Raw genomic sequence first — 17,511 nt, forward strand, 5'->3', positions numbered from 1 at the left:
GAGTCCTGACAAAGACACAGTCTACTTCCATTGTTCAATAGACAGTTTAAAATACTGTGAAGAAGATGGTGGAGGCTCATGGGATTTCAAAAGTCAAGCCCTAGCATAACTTGTTCTACTTTTGAAGTCAATGGTAAAACTCCCAATGGGAGCAGAGTTAGGCCAATGCTGACCACTTCTGAAAAATCGCACCCTGAATGGCTGCTCCTAAGAATGTTGCCTGGATTTTTCAGACTGAGCCATTGTACCTGAATTCCTGTGTGTGAACAGTTGAATGGATTGCTGAAGAACTACTGCACTCACAAGATACTAATACTTTTCTATTCTTTTAAAAAAAAATCACATAGGCCCAGTAGAGTACAGAAAGAATGAAACACAATAGCTCAAGTCCTCAGCTGACACAAATCAGTATAGCTCCACTGAAGTCAATTGACACCAGCTAAGATTCTGGCAGTATTTCTCGATAACATTGTCAGAAAGCTGTCACTCCAAAGGCTTTCCTGACACTGGAGAGAAGGTGCTTTGGTTGATGACTACCGTCACATAGTTCAGCATTTCTTTCCCTGTTTGCCATTCCTTAATTCACTGGTCTCTACTGCACTCTGGGCATTGAACTAGTTTTCTGTCATGACCATGTCTATTTTAGGAAGCCTACAGAAGGAATAACAGAGTCTCCAAGGGGGTCTCCTCTGTGAAGCTGAAACGTTCCTCGAAGCTGACAGGAAAGGTAAGAGGCAGATACCGATATAGCTTTCTCCAAGTATCTTTGCCAGGCCTCCTGCCTCCCCATGCTGACAGGCACTACAGGCTGCCTGTCCCCTGGGCTAAGAACTCTCTCCCCAAGCAGCTCCAGGGCCAGCCGTTCCCTGTGTATGGAACTCCTGCTCTGCTACTTGCCACTGAAGTCATTCATGTCCTGACAGGTCCCCCTTCCTCCAGCCTTGCCGGCCCTTCCCACTCCTGTTGAAGAGCGGCTCTTCTGCACAATGAGCCCTGCATAATTAACAGTTGTATTATATAGGGTGCCTAAAGGCCTCGCTCAGGGCCCCATTGTGCTAGGTGCTGCACAGATACAGTGAGTATTCTGCCTTCAACAGCTTACAGTCCTCCCCGCTTCCTCTCAGACAATTCCTCCAGAGCAGAGACCGCGCATCCTTTCCCACTCAGTGGGGAAAATCTTTCCCTCTCATGTATCTTTGAACAATCCCCAGGCCCTATTGTGCTTACACAGGGTGTAAGATTTAGATTTGTCCACGGGAGTAATGATGTGGGGCAGTTTCTGATTTAGATTTTCTCCAGTCCTTCTCTGAAGGACAATCCCTCCCCCAGTTCTCTCTCACAGATGTCTTAGCCTCTTCTAATCCTTGCAACTGGGAGATTCCAGACTGAGCGTCCTACCCTTCCAGAGCAAGGACAGGCCTTTCTTGCACCAGGACATTGAACCAGAGCTGGCTGAAAAATGACAATTGTCATAAAAAATGTCCAAATTGTGTCAATTTTGCAGGGTTTAAAATGAACCCCTACCCAGTTTTCACCACTTTTCAAATTGAAATTTGCATCGATGGTATTACTGAAAATTGCCATTTACCAATTTTCAGTAAATGAAAAAAAAGTTGATAATATGTTTGATAGAAAATGTGGTGAAAAGCTTCACATAAAAAAATAAATGTAGAAAACCAAAGTTATTTGCACTATTTGTCATTGTTTGTGAAAAGGCCATTTTTTCAAGGAAAAACATTTGAAAAATTTCAACCAACTTTACTGTTAACACTGTTTGGAAGGGAAGGACACCACCCCCACCCCCAGACACACACAGTTTGGTATGACTAATACAAAGTCCTGTGTTCTATTTGCCCATTCCCCAGGTCCAGGCTTCAGATGAGAAGGTGATACTAGTGTTTCATTTTACTTATTCAGACAAACTGCTCTTTGAAAGAGAATGACTACTGACAGCAGTCCTTAGGCCAGTCACAATGTATGACCAGCGCTACTGAGCACATAACAGTGTAGTGCATTGGCTTTGGGTTCATGAATGAGGAAAGGCGGCTGCTTGCTAGTGCATGGTTCACTGAAAAGCAGGGGCGGCTCTAGGTATTTTGCCGCCCCAAGTACGGTAGGCAGGCTGCCTTCGGCGGCATGCCTGCGGGAGGTCCCCGGTCCCGCGAATTCGGTGGCAGCCTGTGGGAGGTCCACCGAAGCCACGGGAGCAGCGGACCCTCCACAGGCATGCCGCCGAAGGCAACCTGCCTGCCGCCCTCGCGGCGACCGGCAGAGCGCTCCCCGTGGCTTGCCGCCCCAGGCACGCGCTTGGCGTGCTGGTACCTGGAGCCGCCGGTGCTGAAAGGATAAGGGACTACCCCTAACACCAGCTAGAGAAGTTCTGCTTTGGCACTAGAGGGAAAGGCTTCTGTGGTTGAAAATGAAGGAGTAGCTTTCTAGTTTTGGCTCTTCAGATATGTTCTTTAATAACTGTCTCAGTTGATGCAGAACATAGATCCATCTAGATGTTTATAGAATACTCATCACTACGGTATATGAGTGCAACAGGGACTTCATGCTATTGCACAGCAGAGCCAAAGGTCACAGTAGAGCTAAGTAGAACCAGCTAGTCAGTGAGGGTAATGCTGCAGCAATAGATATTTTGAGTTAATTTACATTGAAATGATGATGCTCTGGTCAGCTCTCAGCTGTCACTTGGTTATCCTGGGAATGTTTTGGCTGTAGAGATACAGTAGAGGCATCTATTCCTGGACCCAGTTGCAACTGACTAGTACAAAAGAAGAGCTCCTGAGAATTCTGCCTTTCTGTTTCAGGTGGTGAGCCAGCTGAACAGCAGGGAGGAGCTAATCCAGGAGCAGAGCACAATCTTGGATAGACCTATGTCCAATCTTGAAAAAGTGCACTTTGTTATCGGCAATGCAATCCTGCGCCCTGCCATTAGGTACAGAACTTGCACCTGTCATCAAAGGCTGGCCAGCCACTCACAGCTACAAAACCATCCTGAGCTCTCGTTCCAAATTCTGCTATCAACTCCTATTAACTGAGGAGTTGGGGCTCAATTCAGCTCTGGGAAAGTCTGTCTAGATTAGGGTGACCAGATGTCCTGATAAAATCAGGACTGTCCCAATATTTAACCCTTTGTCCTGCGTCCTGATGAATGCATGATCGGGACACTTGTCCCGATATTCAGGTAAGGAGGCAAGCGGGAGGGAGGCGCCGACTCCGTGGGTGCCCCAGGGTTGGAGCACCCATGGGGAAAAAGTGCAGCCAAGCTCCCCACTCCTCCCTCCCTCCCCACAGTGCACCGCATCCCTACTCCTCCCTCCTCCCAGCGCTTCCCGCTGCCTAACAGCTGTTTGGCGGCATTTAGCGCTTTCCAGGAGGGGGTGGGGAGGAGCGGGGACATGGCGCGCTCAGGGGAGGAGGTGGAGAAGAGGCAGAGCAGGGGCGGGGACTTAGGGGAAGGGGGTGGAATGAGGGAGGATGCTTGGGTGGGAAGAGGCGGGGGGTGGGTGAGCACCCACCCGGCAAAGGGGAAGTTGGCGCCATAGGGATGAGTGGCGGGTGGCAGGGTGAAGAGGCAAGCGAGTGGGCAGGCAGGGTGAGGAGGCGAGCAGTGGGTGGGGGACTGAGGAGGGACACAGCAAGCCAGCAGGGAGCCGGGGGATGAGGAAGGGCACGGTGGGGAGGGGGTGGGACCTGTGACAGAGTGGGGCCAGAGCCTGGGAGGAGCGGGGCTGGACTGTGGGCAGGGCTGACGGCACCCCATTGTGTCCCGAAATTTTAGTGTTGTGATCTGGTCACCCGAGTCTAGATTCCAGAATACCAGCTACTCCCAAGAGGTTCTCTCACCACTGTCTGCTGGAACTGCCTTTCTCCCTGCCTGTCCTGCCATTTTTGATGGGACCAGTGTCCATCTTACTGGTTCTCTCACTTATATCGACCTCTGTCACTGAACATCTCAGGGATATGCAGTAGGGCCCGCTTTTGTGCTGTAGCCTGCCAAAAGTTCAAATGTCTGATGCAACACCAGGCTTAGAAAATCTGACCTAAGAGGAAAGGTTGAAAGAATTGGGCATGTTTAGTCTGGAGAAGGTCGGGGGGAGAGGGAGAGACATGCCAAGAGTTTCAAATATGTAAATGGTGGTTATAAAGAAGACTCTGATCGATTGTTCTCCATGTCCACCAAGAGTAGGCCAAGTAGTAATTGGCTTAATTAGCATCAAGGGGGATTTAAATTAGATGCCAGGAAAAACATTCTAACTCTAAAGGGCAGTTAAGTACTGGAATAGGCATTGTGCTTGCCCCCTGTGAGCTGGACTGAAACTCCCAAACTCATTTCACATAAGCCACCAAAGAGCTGTCCAATGGTAACAGCCTTTGGTCACAATCAGACTGGACTGGACATACAGCACCCATAGGGACAAGGCACTGTAGGATTAACTTCCTTGTGCAGGAGGCACTGGGCTGAGATTCAGAACATCTTGGCTTTCTGTGTGACTTGGACAAGTCAATCACTCTCTCTGTGCCTCAGATCCCCACCTGTGAGATTGGATGAGGACACAGTGATAGTTCCTACCTCCGAGATATCGGGAGGCTGGATTCCTGAATGAGGGGGAGGTCCCTTCTGAGCACCATGGAAAAGGAACTAAATAAAATACACTGAGCTGACACAGAGGTAATTTTAAAGGGCTGAAATGGTCGGTCTGAATGCTTCAGGGATCCATCGAGCCACAGTTTGACAGCAAAGTCCATCATTCTCTTTGACAGTGTGATCAGCATGTGTCTTGTTACAGAGATGAGATTTACTGCCAGATCTGCAAACAGCTCTCTGAAAACAACAACAAGAGCAGTCGAGCTCGAGGCTGGATCCTCCTCTCGCTTTGCCTGGGCTGTTTCCCTCCCTCAGACAAGTTTGTGAAGGTATCGTGCCCTCATTTCCTGGACCAGGTCTGGGGGCTTGTTTGTTGTTGTATTTGGCTACAATATGTAGAATTAACTGTTTGGTTGCTATAGCAGCTGGTGGTAGGGTGGAGGCAGAAACTGCCCCACATCATTACTCCCGTGGACAAATCAATACATAAACCTCTGGTACTGTACCCTTCACCCTCCCTCAGACCTAAATACACGAGCCAGACACTCAGCTGCTGCATTGACTTCAGTGCTCTGACCATTTGAGTTACTCCAGGTTGCTTCAGGAGTGCTACGCCAATTTACACCTGCTGAGGATCTGGCCCATACTGTACATATTACAGGCATTTGTAATGCGATGGGAGGGGAATAGTTAAGAGTAAAGTTCAGCAGCAACCTCCCTCACCACAGTTTACTCTGCAAGTGTTCCTCCCCTCTCCCGACAGCTCACTCTGCAAAGCCTAGGACCCAGCCCAAACGGAACGTATGGGGCATGGACAAGATGAGTGCATCTCTGCTGTCATTCCATTGACGTCAGTGGGGCCTGATTCTGATCTCACCCACACCACTTTCACAGTGGTGTAATTCCACTGCCTACTTCAGTGGCGTTATTAGTGATTTAGGGGAGAGATCCAAATCAGGGCCAGTTACCCCAGGGATGAATTCAACACAACAGGCCTGATTCTGATCTCATGCTGGTGCAACATAGGAGTAGCTCATTTGAAGTTAAATAAGTAAGTGAGATTGAGTCAGGCCTACTGTCTCCAAAAGTTTCTTTACAGCCCATAGTCAATTACAGTGGAGCCTATTTTAGCATCCAGCCCTTCCAATGATTGGTCCCTGATCCTTCAGAGGAAGATGAAAACACAGTAAAACCCCTGGCTAGTTGTTCCGGGCTGCATGTTGGAACAGAAATAGTGCCTTTTCTAATTTACAGGGATATGAGTACTCTGCCCCCGAAGCATGAGGTTTGCAGGAGGCTTCTAAACTGACCTGTGGATTCAGATTACAGGCCAAATTTCCAGAGAGAGTCCTGAGGTCCATGTGCAATTAAGCACCCGTATTTGCATGTGCAGTTACTGTGATTTTGTGCAAACAGTATGACTGCATGGACAAAGGATGCCCTTGGTATCATGCAGTCACCAGACAGGCACATGCATTTGCAATAATAATTCCAATTATAAATATAGTGAGCAATAGGCACAGATCTTACTCCCTGTTGAGGGTTTAGCTCTGCATATCACTACAGATACTTCTAGTGCAAAACTCCTTGAACTTCAATGAATTGACAGGCTAGTGTGAGCTCTGCAGGAGTTGAAGATTAATTTCTCTATAGAAATCTTAATGGATGATAAGTAGTATGATTAGAAAACGCCAAGAAAACCAGTACAATGCATTGGCAAGTTGGTTTGGGAGCAGCTATTATAGGATCAGGCTGATCTGATTTACTGGCCCTTGTGAGTCCCCAGTTCTTTAGCAACATCTGCGTTTCCTAACTGTCTCTTATGTTTTGTACATCCAGTACCTGCTGAATTTCATCCGCAGTGGGCCCACAGGCTATGCGCCGTATTGTGCTGAACGGCTGAAGCGCACCTATACCAATGGAGCGCGGGCTGAACCTCCCAGCTGGCTGGAACTACAGGTAGTTTCTCTCTCATCAGCGGGTTCTCAGTTACATATCTGTGTGTTCATGTTGAATGGTATTTACTTGTCTTCACTGGCTGATCTTTCCAAGTCCAGGAACTGAAATACAGTAAACCTGCTCTGGCTAAGCTGTTAGACATGCACAGTTGTAGTCACTCCTTGCCAGGTGGACTAGCAAAATCAGGACTTTGTCATAATGCATCAAATCCATGAGATGGGTGACCAGTTGTGTGCTGCTGCATTTGCTGTCCTTTTGATGAAGCTGCAAGATGGGTGTGGAGCCAGTTTTTATTCTCTTTTCCTTTGTCTGGGCCCTGCAGACTGAGGCCAGGCCTACACTAAAAGGTTAGGTTGACCCAGCTACATCACTCAGGGCTGTGAAAAGTTCTCAAAACCAAGAATTCGTCTGTCAAACTAGGTACCGCCTCTTGGGGAGATGGATTAAATACAGCAAGGGGAGACCTCTCCCATCGCTGTAGTGAGCATCTACACTGATGTGCTACAGCAGCATTTCTAGTGAAGACGTAACCTCACTTAATGAGCTGAGATCTCGAATGTGATTGTGACCATGGTGTAAAGTTGATGCAGAGAAAGCTCTTAAATGACTCCTCCATTCTCCTTGGGAAAGTGGGCTCTGCCTCTGATTCTTCTCATTCTTTTCATTCACTTAACTCTGGCTAACAGGCAACAAAGCAGAAGAAACCCATTGTATTTAATGTCACCTTGATGAATGGCCAAAGCATCACGGTCCCTGCAGATTCAGCCTCCATTGCCAAAGAGATCTGCCAGTTGGTAGCTGATAAAATGAAGCTGAAGGATACGTTTGGTTTTTCACTCTACATTGCTGTGTATGACAAGGTAAAGTATTGAGATCCATCCTGAAATCCTCAAACTCCTCCCCAGGAATGGCCTCTAATAAACCTCCAGAAGCTCCTCCCCAAGGAATGACCTCAAATAGTCCTCCACAAGCTCCATGCTGGGAGTCTCCTCTAATATCTGTCCCGCTTGGCTGAGGACTCCCTTACAGCACTAGTTCTACTCTCCTTGCTTTTTGTTCCTTCCAACTACTGACAGTTCCCCTCCATCTGTTGGTGGGCATGTGCCCTGCTCAGGCATTCTTGTTCTCCATTATAGAAATTCCCCTCGCACTGCTGTCAGTACTTCTCAGCCCTACACAGGGGAGAGGTCCATTTTCCACGCTCCCAAGTCCTAGGAGCTGCTGATGCATTTTGCCATCAGTGGCGCTTAACCCAAACCTTGGAACAGTTGCCTGTGGTCCCCATGAGGCACAGCCCTTTAATTCACATGCTGCCATTCTGCACATCCTTTCCCACTATATAGTTACGCTAATGACATACTGGTTTAGAACCAAGATCCCCAAGCAGCACGTGTCTGGGTGCTCAGAGTTGGGCTCCAAACTAAATGGGCTGAACTCAGAAGTGACACCATTATGTAAAATATACCACCAATGCAAGGGCAGGTAAGTGGGTGTATGCTAAACCCTGAGGGGGCAGAGGTGCATGGCTGTAGCAGGAAAAGCAAATAGATGGGTGTATGATAAAGCAGTCCTACTCCTGGACCCCCATACCGTCACCTTCCTGATTGTTTTCCAAACACCACCCTGCCCTTCCCTGCCCTGGTGTGTAAGTTACACCCACTTACCAGTGTGTAACTTGCCTAGTCCCATCCAGGACCCCTCTGAACTAGCCCACCATATGAACTGATGTGTCTGGGACCTCTTTGTTGTTAGAAGACAGAGGCGTTCTAGTCTATTGTCACTCACTAAATTACAAATCAGGCCTTTCCCTGAAGCAGATTATCCCTCTGGTCTTAGGTCTGGTCACTGGGTAGCGGCCGGGATCATGTCATGGACGCCATCTCCCAGTGCGAGCAGCTGGTGAAGGAGCAGGGTGCCCATGAACGCAACACCCCATGGCGCCTCTACTTCCGGAAAGAGATCTTCACTCCCTGGCACAACTCGAAGGAAGATCCAGTCAGCACGGAGCTCATTTACCACCAGATCATTCGCGGGATCCGGTTTGGAGAATACCGCTGTGAGAAGGTGGGGTTCCTGACTCCCCTTTGCGCAGGGGCAGTAGGACAAGGGGCTTCCAAAGGGGATAAGCAGAGGAGGGAAGGCTGATGGAGGTGTGTCCAACCACCCTCTCAATGGGCACTTTTCCGAATGACAGTGCCAGCAGCCCTGCTAGAGTACAACGTAAGGTAAGGTGCATCTGCCAGCTCACGTTGGATGCCACACACACGTCCAGAGGAGCTGCTTGGGTTCTATTTTAATATTGACTTGATTGTCCTGCTTGGCACTGTGACCGTATCCTAGGTCATCTCTCTTCCCACTGTATTGTTGCCTACGGCAGCCATGTTGAGAGCAGAAAAATGACTGTTGCTATATGGACTCCAGACTGTGTAGTGTTGGATAATAATAATACCCAGCTCTTGTATAGTACGTCTCATTAGTGGATCTCAAAGGGTGGTAGGACTCAGCTATGACCTTCCAGGCTTCATTTAACCAGCTGAATTGTTGCAGGAGGAGGATTTGGTGGAAGTAGGAGCAAAATATTGCTACATTCAATTTGGGGACTCCATCCACAATGAGCTGGTCCAGAAGCTACTCCAGGACTTCATCCCAGCCAAGCTGCTGAAGTCAAAGCCCCAGGAGAAGTGGGTGAGCCTCATAACGTATGCACATGCCAAGGTATGGACCTCGCATAAAACCGTGAATTGATCTTGAGCCTCCAAGACCCTGTGTTAAGCTCCAGCTTCTACTTCTTTAATTAATGAATTACATTTATAACATGCCCATTGGTGTGAGGTGTCCCAGGGAGCAGTGAGAGGAGCGCTGGCTGGTGCCTGGAGATTTGTCAGAGAGCAGCAAGAAGCATCTCCATGCATGTGCCCTGCATGGTTCGTTAGGGAGAGCAGGAAGAGGGGCCATGCTGTCTCCTCTGGGAGCAGAAAGAGACAGTACAGTTTGTTTCTGAAGCCACTCAGGGGGTTTCTTAGAGTCATCACTGGCTGCTGCTGTGGTGATTGATTCGGGGCAAACGCGGCATGGGATGGTTGGTGTTTATGCATATTATGCTCCCTGTTCTATTGGCGAGATGGGATATACTGATTAATTGTATTAGTATTTCTATGGCACCCACTGTGTGTTAAACCCTTAACAGACAACTAAGGAGATGAGATCCCAGTCCAGGGGAATTTAGAATCCAAATAGCTGCCTGTGCCATTAGCTGTGTGTGAATGGGACAGCTCAGGTCCATGGAGACTGCCTATGGTTTGACTTTTTGGAGGTGAAATTGGTCCCAATCTTGCAAAGTGCTGAACTCCCTAAGAAGTCCAGGGAGTTGAGGGCTCTCTGCACCTTGCAGAGTTGGTCCTGCTCCTTGTGTGTCTTTGGATGTTGCACTTCAGTATGTGTACCCTGGATCTGCATAAAAGGAGCCATGGCCTTGTTTTTGTATTGTAGGCCCCATACACACAGGATCGGCTTTCCCCTCAGAGCGTGAAGGAGCAGCTAGTGGATTTTGCCCGTTTTCAGTGGCCTTTGCTCTTTTCTAGGTTCTTTGAAGTCACCAGATTTTCAGGTAACACCAGTGAGTGGGCAAGTGGATGGGAGCGGGATAAAGAGAGGAGAAGGGCTGAATCTATAATGGGTTATTTCTACCTTTTCAGGGCCCAGTCTGCCCAAGAACCACTTCATAGTAGCCATTAACTGGAAAGGGATCTGCTTCCTAGATGAGTCAGAAAAGCGGCTCCTCGATCTGTCCTTCCCAGAAATCACTGGAATACACACCAACAGGTTAGTCACCTGGATTGGCAAGATCTAGAGAAAACAGCTGCCTCTAGCCCAGACTCAGCCAGGGCTCTCCATGGAGGATGGAGATTCTCTTCCCCTCACTCCCTAAGAAAGGTGGTTGTTCTGGGTCTGGGTCGCATCCATCCATGGGACACGTCCAGAGAGTTTCTGAATGAATGAACTTTCCCAGTCAGTCCAGGGAAAGGTCATCCTTTCAGGTCAGGACTGAGGTGCATTAGTATGAGGGAAGCCTTACATTGAATAAATTCACTGCTCACTCCAGGAGACGGATGCTCCTCAGTGCCTAGAATGAGGTAACTTTGTGGAGACACATGGGGCAGTTGAAGCAACTTGTGGTGCTCTCAAGAGAGAGAGCAAGCCAGAGTTTCACTCACCTACTTCCGAGAAGTTGAGTCAGGAGCTCCTAACTCCTGTTAGGGCTAATGCATGCTCAGGAAGTTCCTGCCCCTGTGTGGAGACTTTGTCTGCCTTGAGCTGCAGATAGAGGCCTGTGTATGGATGTAGGACAAAGGTGATACAAGGTTTGCAGATGTTCCAGTAACGAACCACTCTGGATCCGCAGGGCAGTGAAGTCTTTTGGGCAGAGCTGCACTCTCATCACACTGCGGGCAGAGGAGTTTGTCCTGACATCTGTCCACAGTGTTGTCATCGCAGAGCTAGTGGTCCTGTTTCTGGAAGGACTGAAGAAGAGGTCCCAGTATGCTGTGGCCATGCAAGAGAGCAAGCAGCAAGGTTAGTCTGACAGCCCCTTTCTTGGGCAGGCAGAAATCTTGTGAGAACCCCCAGTAAGCACTCAAAAGAGCTAAAAGAGAAGCAGGAAAGCTCAGGGAGACAGAAACTTTACTCCAGGAACTCCACCTGCCTGGACAGGAAGTGAAGCCTGACTATCTGGGGACATTCTTCATAAGAGCTCCACAAGGGATGGAGATGGCTGTGGAATACCATTGACTGAGGGGGTGAAGGGTTAGGACATAAATGCCACAGTCACTTAATTCTCATTTGTGAGCTCTTTTCCCTGCATCACTGCCAGGCCCAGGAACAGGGGCAGCTCTAGGCATTTTGCCGCCCCAAGCACGGCAGCCTGCCTGCCGCCCTCACGGCGACTGGCAGAGCACCCCCAATGGCTTGCCGCCCCAAGCACTCGCTTGGCGTGCTGATGCCTGGAGCTGCCCCTGCCCAGGAACCCGTTCTGCTCCCATCACAATCAATGTAAGTTTTGCTATTGACCTCAGTGGGAGCAGGTGCAGGCTGCCAGAGGACGTGTCAGTGACTGCTCCAAAAAGTGCTATTGTGTGACCAGCCATTGTTACACAAATCGCTTCCTACTGGTAACTGAGCCCAGGGCTTGCAAACTCATTTCATTTGTCTTCATGATTGAAATCCCCTGCATTTTCTTCTGACATTATAGAGCCTGAATAGGATACTGCAGCTCTCTTTGTTTCCAGGGGACCCTGCCATTCTGCCCTTCAAGAAGGGGGACTTGCTGATTCTGACCCAGGACAAAGGGCTGGAAGCAAATCGTGGTGACTGGGTCTATGCTCAAAACGAACGGACTGCCAAGACGGGGATTGTGTCTTTAGAAGCAATCTATATTATCCCTTCCATTGCAAAACCATCTAGCCAAGTGCTGGTAAGGAGCATGTGATGGGGACACAGACAGTAATAGAATGGTCTCCAGACCTTACAGACCCGGGGCTGAATGACATGACAGTACTGAATGCAACTGTTCATTGGAATATGAGTGGTCCTCCCAACTTGGACCAGGTCAATGCCTTTCATAGGAGCAACAAACGAGTCAAAATTAAATGCAAAAACAAAGACAAAACAAACAAAACCCTTAGTCCAACAGTGAGGATGAGATTTCAGTTGCACAAAAGGAATAAGATTCCAGATGATGGCACATACAGCAGCCATAACTCCATGCCCTCTGTGCTCTGTATGAATTTATACAGTTAATGGTAATGCAGGGAAATGTGCGTGCAGTTGAATTCCCAGACATTTGTGCTGAACGTTGGATTAACGCCACGATTTTGGATATTTTATTTCTGCCATTTATAAAAAACCAAAACAAACCCCAAAGCCCCAGTTCATTTTTCGGAACTACAGTATTTGTTGCAAATACAGTCACTGGATTTACTTAGCCGACGGGTCCCATCTTGCTGCAGGTTGGCTGATTGGAAATACAGGCCTACAAACAGATAGGAGTCACTCCCATCTCAGAACGTTGTGTTAAAGGAATACACTTAACAGGCACCCAGCACAAGTTTCACCCTAATCGCCATCTTCCCACTGATTAATTGTCTATCCCAGTTTCAGAGAGTTGCTATATTTTGTACTGTACAAGTGAATTAAATGGGACAGTTATGGGGCACACTTAACACTAGGGCACCTCCTCCTGGCTGCTCTGGGGATTAGCTCCTTCCAGCACCCCCTTCTGCTGCTCGTTCACGTGCCCTGCAGCCTCTTTCTCTGCAACTCAGGGTGCTCTCTCTTCATGGCTTGCTCTGTGTGGCTTGGCCCTCCAGCTAGGTTAATATGGGCCTCCCCTTCCAGGATAGCAGACTCCTATCAGACAACTGTCCCAGGCAGGCTTTGTTCCACTGCCCAGTCTGTGCCACTTCCCCAGTGACTGGTAGAGGAACCCAGGGAACCTATGTCTAGTGACTGTGGTCTGCTTTTTCCAAGACCCTGTTGCTATGTTCCTGGACTCCTGCCTACATCTTCTGGCTTCCCCCTCTCTGGATTTACCAACCCAAACTCCCTCCTCTCAGGAAGTAACTGTAGACTACTTAATTCCATAGTCCCAAACAGACCTCCCTTCTCCGAAGCAGGGAGGGAGTAAGTGCAGACTATTTCCCCTGTAGCCCCTTTCTGCTCCCCATTTCCTGTCCCACCTGTTCCTTCTCAGCTGGGCTCCATCATCAATCAACCTTTCAATCCCTGGCTCCTCACCAGATGCAGCCTAGCTGGTTAATTAACCTAATTTAACCTGCTCTGGCTTGTGCAGGGGAGGACTCCTCATCCCAGGGACCTACTGAAAAAGATGAATCAGACAAAAAGGAGGTGGATTTCTAATGAGTGCTGTGCTGGCATTAGTGAAGACTGACTCCAGTGCTCACTGTCTGTGTATGTGTCTGCATAAGAATGTAACTCAGCTGCTTTCTTGAGCCTCTGCAGATTCCTAACACTATTGCAGCAGAGAATAATTGAGCATGGTGTACGCCGCCATCTGTGTGTATCCAATAACAATAACGTCAAAGGGTTTGCACAGAGCCCTGTAATAGTGCGAAGTCTCTGTGTATTTCCAGAGCTTGCTGATGATGTCACCTGATCAGAGGAGGTTGGCATCACTGAATTCCCGCACTGAGGAGGCAGAGGAAGAGGAAGTGAAAATGAAGCCCTACACGCTTGAGGAGTTTTCCTATGAGCACTTCAGGTAAAGCTCCCTGTACCTGGTGAGGCTGCTCCATGCAGGACTCTGGAAAAAGGGTTCATGTCTGGCTGAATGAAACAAACCCTTTAACCCCTCCATGGAAGTAGCAATGATTCCATGGCGGAACACACCTCTGAGCTACGTACTTACTTGTAATGAAGCTGACAGTGGAGTGACTCCCACTGGGTGTAGATTCTGACCCAGGAACTCCTAGTTTCTCCTATCTGCAGGGTTGCAAAGGCCAGACTAAGATGGTTTGAACTATAACGCTCTTCCTTCCACATAGCACTATTCTTAGTTCCAGGATTTGCCATGTTATTAACACAGAACTGGGATATGCAGTCTCCTCTCAGGTCCCAGCAGAGGGAGAAAAATAGTTTTTCAACCTCTGATGTCTTCTTTGCTTTCCTTCTGCTGATATCAACAAGGATGTGTGGTCACAGTGCATTCCCAGGCCCTGGCAGCCCCATGTACAGTACACCACTCTGGCATAGAACATGGTCACAGATTAGTCTTCACAGTGCTGGCTTCCTGTTTAATGTTACTACTGATCTAACAGGTCAGAGAGAACTATTTCTCTTTCCATTCAGGGTTCCTGAAAAAGAGTCCATTAGCAAGGCTCTCCTCCACAAATCCCGCGGGCGCAGCCAACTGTGGGCACTCTCCAAGGAACCCCTGAAGCAGCCCCTACTGAAGAAGGTGTGTGCAGATCCAGAACTTCGGGACCTTGCGTGCCAGGCTTTCATTGATATCCTTTCATCTTCCCCCTCAGCTGGGCGGAGCTGTGTTACTGGTGGGGCAATGGAAAACCTGCCGGCAGTGATCCATGTCTGTCTCACTTCCTTTAGTCTCGTGTCCCAGCCATTGTAAATGGGGGATAGCTATGTAAAGCACATGGGGTTAAGAGAGCCTCATCTTTCCCACAAAGGGAAAAACTGTTCAGCTCTGCTCAACAGCCCCACTGTGGCCCACCATGCAGGGTACATCCCGAGGGTCAATCCAGCTAAGAGGATCTTGAGGGAGCTGCTCCTAGAATGCACATACAATATGCCAGCAATTAAGTAATTCCACTTAGAAAGAGTGCGGCTTCCTGCATGATTCCAGAGCTTCTGAACTGTTGGGTGTCCTCCTTCGAGGGTCAGGCAGCTAAAGCCATGGGAGTCATGCAGCTGAGATGGCTGTGCTTGTGGAGAAGGTACAAGGAACAGAACAGGGTTCTTCTCACCAACACACATCAGGAGTCTCCCAAGAACCCCTGTGGAATAATCCCAGGAGAGACATTCTGGTACAGAGGGTGACAGATCCATACAGTTATTAATGGTGACCGTAAAAGGAGGCACAGCTCCTAGCTTGCTGGTGGCTTGCTGGGAAGAGAAGTGGTAGGTCCCAGTGGGCAGCACAGCCAGGGGATATGACTGGGCCTCATGTATCTATTGCTTGACTGGCAATAAAGCAACGCCCAGCACCATGGCCAGGATTTGCCCCAAGTCTCTGCTGAGTATGTGTCCTTCCCATGCGGACAGTCCTTAACTGTGTCTTCACCCATCATGAAGTTCATGGGAGACTACCCCTCGAAACAGGCACGGTCCTCCGTGGAGCTCACTGACCAGATATTCGTGGCAGCCATCCAGGAGGAGGTGCTGCGGGATGAGATCTATTGTCAGATCATGAAACAGCTGACCGAAAACAGCAACAGGTACCAAGCCCGTGTGCGTCTGGCCCCATCCTCCAGTACATGAAGGGTGACTCCAATCCAAGATCTGGGGAGCGTCTGGGCTGGAGCGAGCTGGAATTCCTGCAGCAGCTGTAGTGGGAGGGAATATCTGCAGGACCAGCAGCTGCAGCACCCTATAAAAAGGGTGTGATCGACACCCTCCCCTCCCAGCACTGTTGGCTGGTGCTGGTGGGGAGCAAGTGTGACTGTGGGGGCCACATCCCTTCTTGAGATGCTAGTACTGCACCTTTACTCCCTAGGGGACTGTGGCTGTATGTGCAGGGGAGCAAGGGGAAAGCCTTTTCCCCTCAGTGCTGGCTATGTAGCTGTGAATGGAGATACAGTCCTGTAGGTGTGTGCCTTTATCACCGTTATATTAGGGGATAGGTTGTCCCACTCCGCCTTCCCATCCAGCCCCCCACCAAGTTTAGCTTCCCTGCTGTAAGGAAGCTAAACTTGGTTGTCACTAGATCTTCTGTTGGCTTCCCCTCATTCTGATTGTTATGTATTACTTTACAACGCCTTGCCCAATAGATGGATTGCACCAGGGTCCCTGCCCAAAGAGCTTGCAGTGGAGTCTCAGGCAGGACTCGAGGCAACAAGACAGCAGAGTGGGGCAGGGTGGGAAGGATGGGTCACAGCAGTGAGGTTATGTCATGCTGACTCACTTCGTGGAGTCAGGACAGAAATGGGTCCTTAAGGAGTGAGGGGATTTGAATGAGGAGAGGTCTCCCGGTCCAGGGAGGATATTCCATGTGCAGGGAGCTGCAGGAAACAAGGTATGGAGAAGTCTGTGCAACAAAGCAGCAAGAGATGCACTGAGTCTGGCATTGTTAGCAAAGCAGGGTGGGCAGAGGCAATACACCTGGGCTGGGGCCAGACTGTCAAGAGAGCTCAGCTTCCATTTAGGCATCAGAGTTAGTGGCTAGTGTTTTCCAAAGAGATCTACATGGTGAGCTGCTGGGGCCTGAGCAGGTTTGAGAACAAGGCCCCATGAGATGTGAAAGTAGCCCCCCAACCATAAGACCCAGCAACTTCTTGTCCCAGAGAAACTGGCTCAGGAGGCTGTTGTGTAAAACAAATCAACAAGATTAATACATGCGAGAGCAGCACGTTCTGTTACATCATTGCTATTGTTTCCTCTAGTAGCAATCATCAATAATGGGTCAGAATCACCCTCCAGTGTGATACGTGGAATGTACGAACATAGGCAAGAATTACCATTTCAGAACAAACATCTATACAGCATGTACTTGAGATGGTTCGCTATCTTGGGGCAGGGATTTGCTTACACCTCATTGTCATGTAAATAGCTTGTAAATCTAAACTGTTTCTAGGTTAACATTTGGCCTCACAGTTGTAGACGTTGGTGACATTTCATGGATCACAGCCAGTACCATGGTGTTGTTGTAATTTCTAGAACTGCAGGCTATCAAGACAACACATTACACCTACCATCATAGACCCTGCACCATGGCAATCCATCCAGGCAGGCTGGGCACAACTCCCTTCAGAGCTCATTGGTGCCACTTTGAACGCTGCTCATAAGGATTTAAGAATTACACAAGGCATAATGATCAAACCAGATCACTTTGGAAGGGAGCAAGGCAGCATGATCTGGTGGTTAGAGGATGAAACGGGCAGGCAGGAGTTCTAGGTTCTCTTCTTGACTGCATCTGGCTTGCTGTGTGACACTGAGCAAGTCTCTGAATCAAGCTGTGCCTCAGTTTCCCCATCTTTAAAACTGTAGTTAGTTACCTATTTCTCAGGGGTGTCGTATGGCTCAATCTCATAGAAAGGATTGCTATAGAAGTGCAAAGTATTATTATTATTTCACCAACAAACAGGGTTTGCCAGCCTGCAGTGTTGCATCAGTGTGCCAATCAGAATTGAATCTTCCATCTGGGCATGTGCTATACCATGATGGTGCTGCAAGTGGAATGGTGGTGTACTTTGCATATAAATAGCTGT

General features: G+C 48.8%; 1 protein-coding gene across 1 annotated transcript in view; it reads left to right on the forward strand.

Moving 5' to 3' along the window:
* The window catches only part of MYO7B (myosin VIIB), an 83,934-nt gene that overhangs the window by 47,875 nt on the left and 18,548 nt on the right, over nucleotides 1–17,511 (forward strand). The window contains exons 26-39 of the mRNA XM_045030719.1: nucleotides 647–727; nucleotides 2,814–2,941; nucleotides 4,797–4,923; nucleotides 6,434–6,553; nucleotides 7,240–7,413; nucleotides 8,390–8,617; nucleotides 9,101–9,268; nucleotides 10,043–10,160; nucleotides 10,249–10,375; nucleotides 10,956–11,125; nucleotides 11,839–12,023; nucleotides 13,702–13,829; nucleotides 14,417–14,574; nucleotides 15,369–15,522. Coding sequence (XP_044886654.1) covers nucleotides 647–727; nucleotides 2,814–2,941; nucleotides 4,797–4,923; nucleotides 6,434–6,553; nucleotides 7,240–7,413; nucleotides 8,390–8,617; nucleotides 9,101–9,268; nucleotides 10,043–10,160; nucleotides 10,249–10,375; nucleotides 10,956–11,125; nucleotides 11,839–12,023; nucleotides 13,702–13,829; nucleotides 14,417–14,574; nucleotides 15,369–15,522 — 2,066 coding nt within the window. The remainder of the gene's footprint in view (nucleotides 1–646; nucleotides 728–2,813; nucleotides 2,942–4,796; nucleotides 4,924–6,433; nucleotides 6,554–7,239; nucleotides 7,414–8,389; nucleotides 8,618–9,100; nucleotides 9,269–10,042; nucleotides 10,161–10,248; nucleotides 10,376–10,955; nucleotides 11,126–11,838; nucleotides 12,024–13,701; nucleotides 13,830–14,416; nucleotides 14,575–15,368; nucleotides 15,523–17,511) is intronic.

Source organism: Mauremys mutica, chromosome 9 (genome assembly GCF_020497125.1).
Source record: "Mauremys mutica isolate MM-2020 ecotype Southern chromosome 9, ASM2049712v1, whole genome shotgun sequence".
Lineage (NCBI taxonomy): Eukaryota > Metazoa > Chordata > Testudines > Geoemydidae > Mauremys > Mauremys mutica.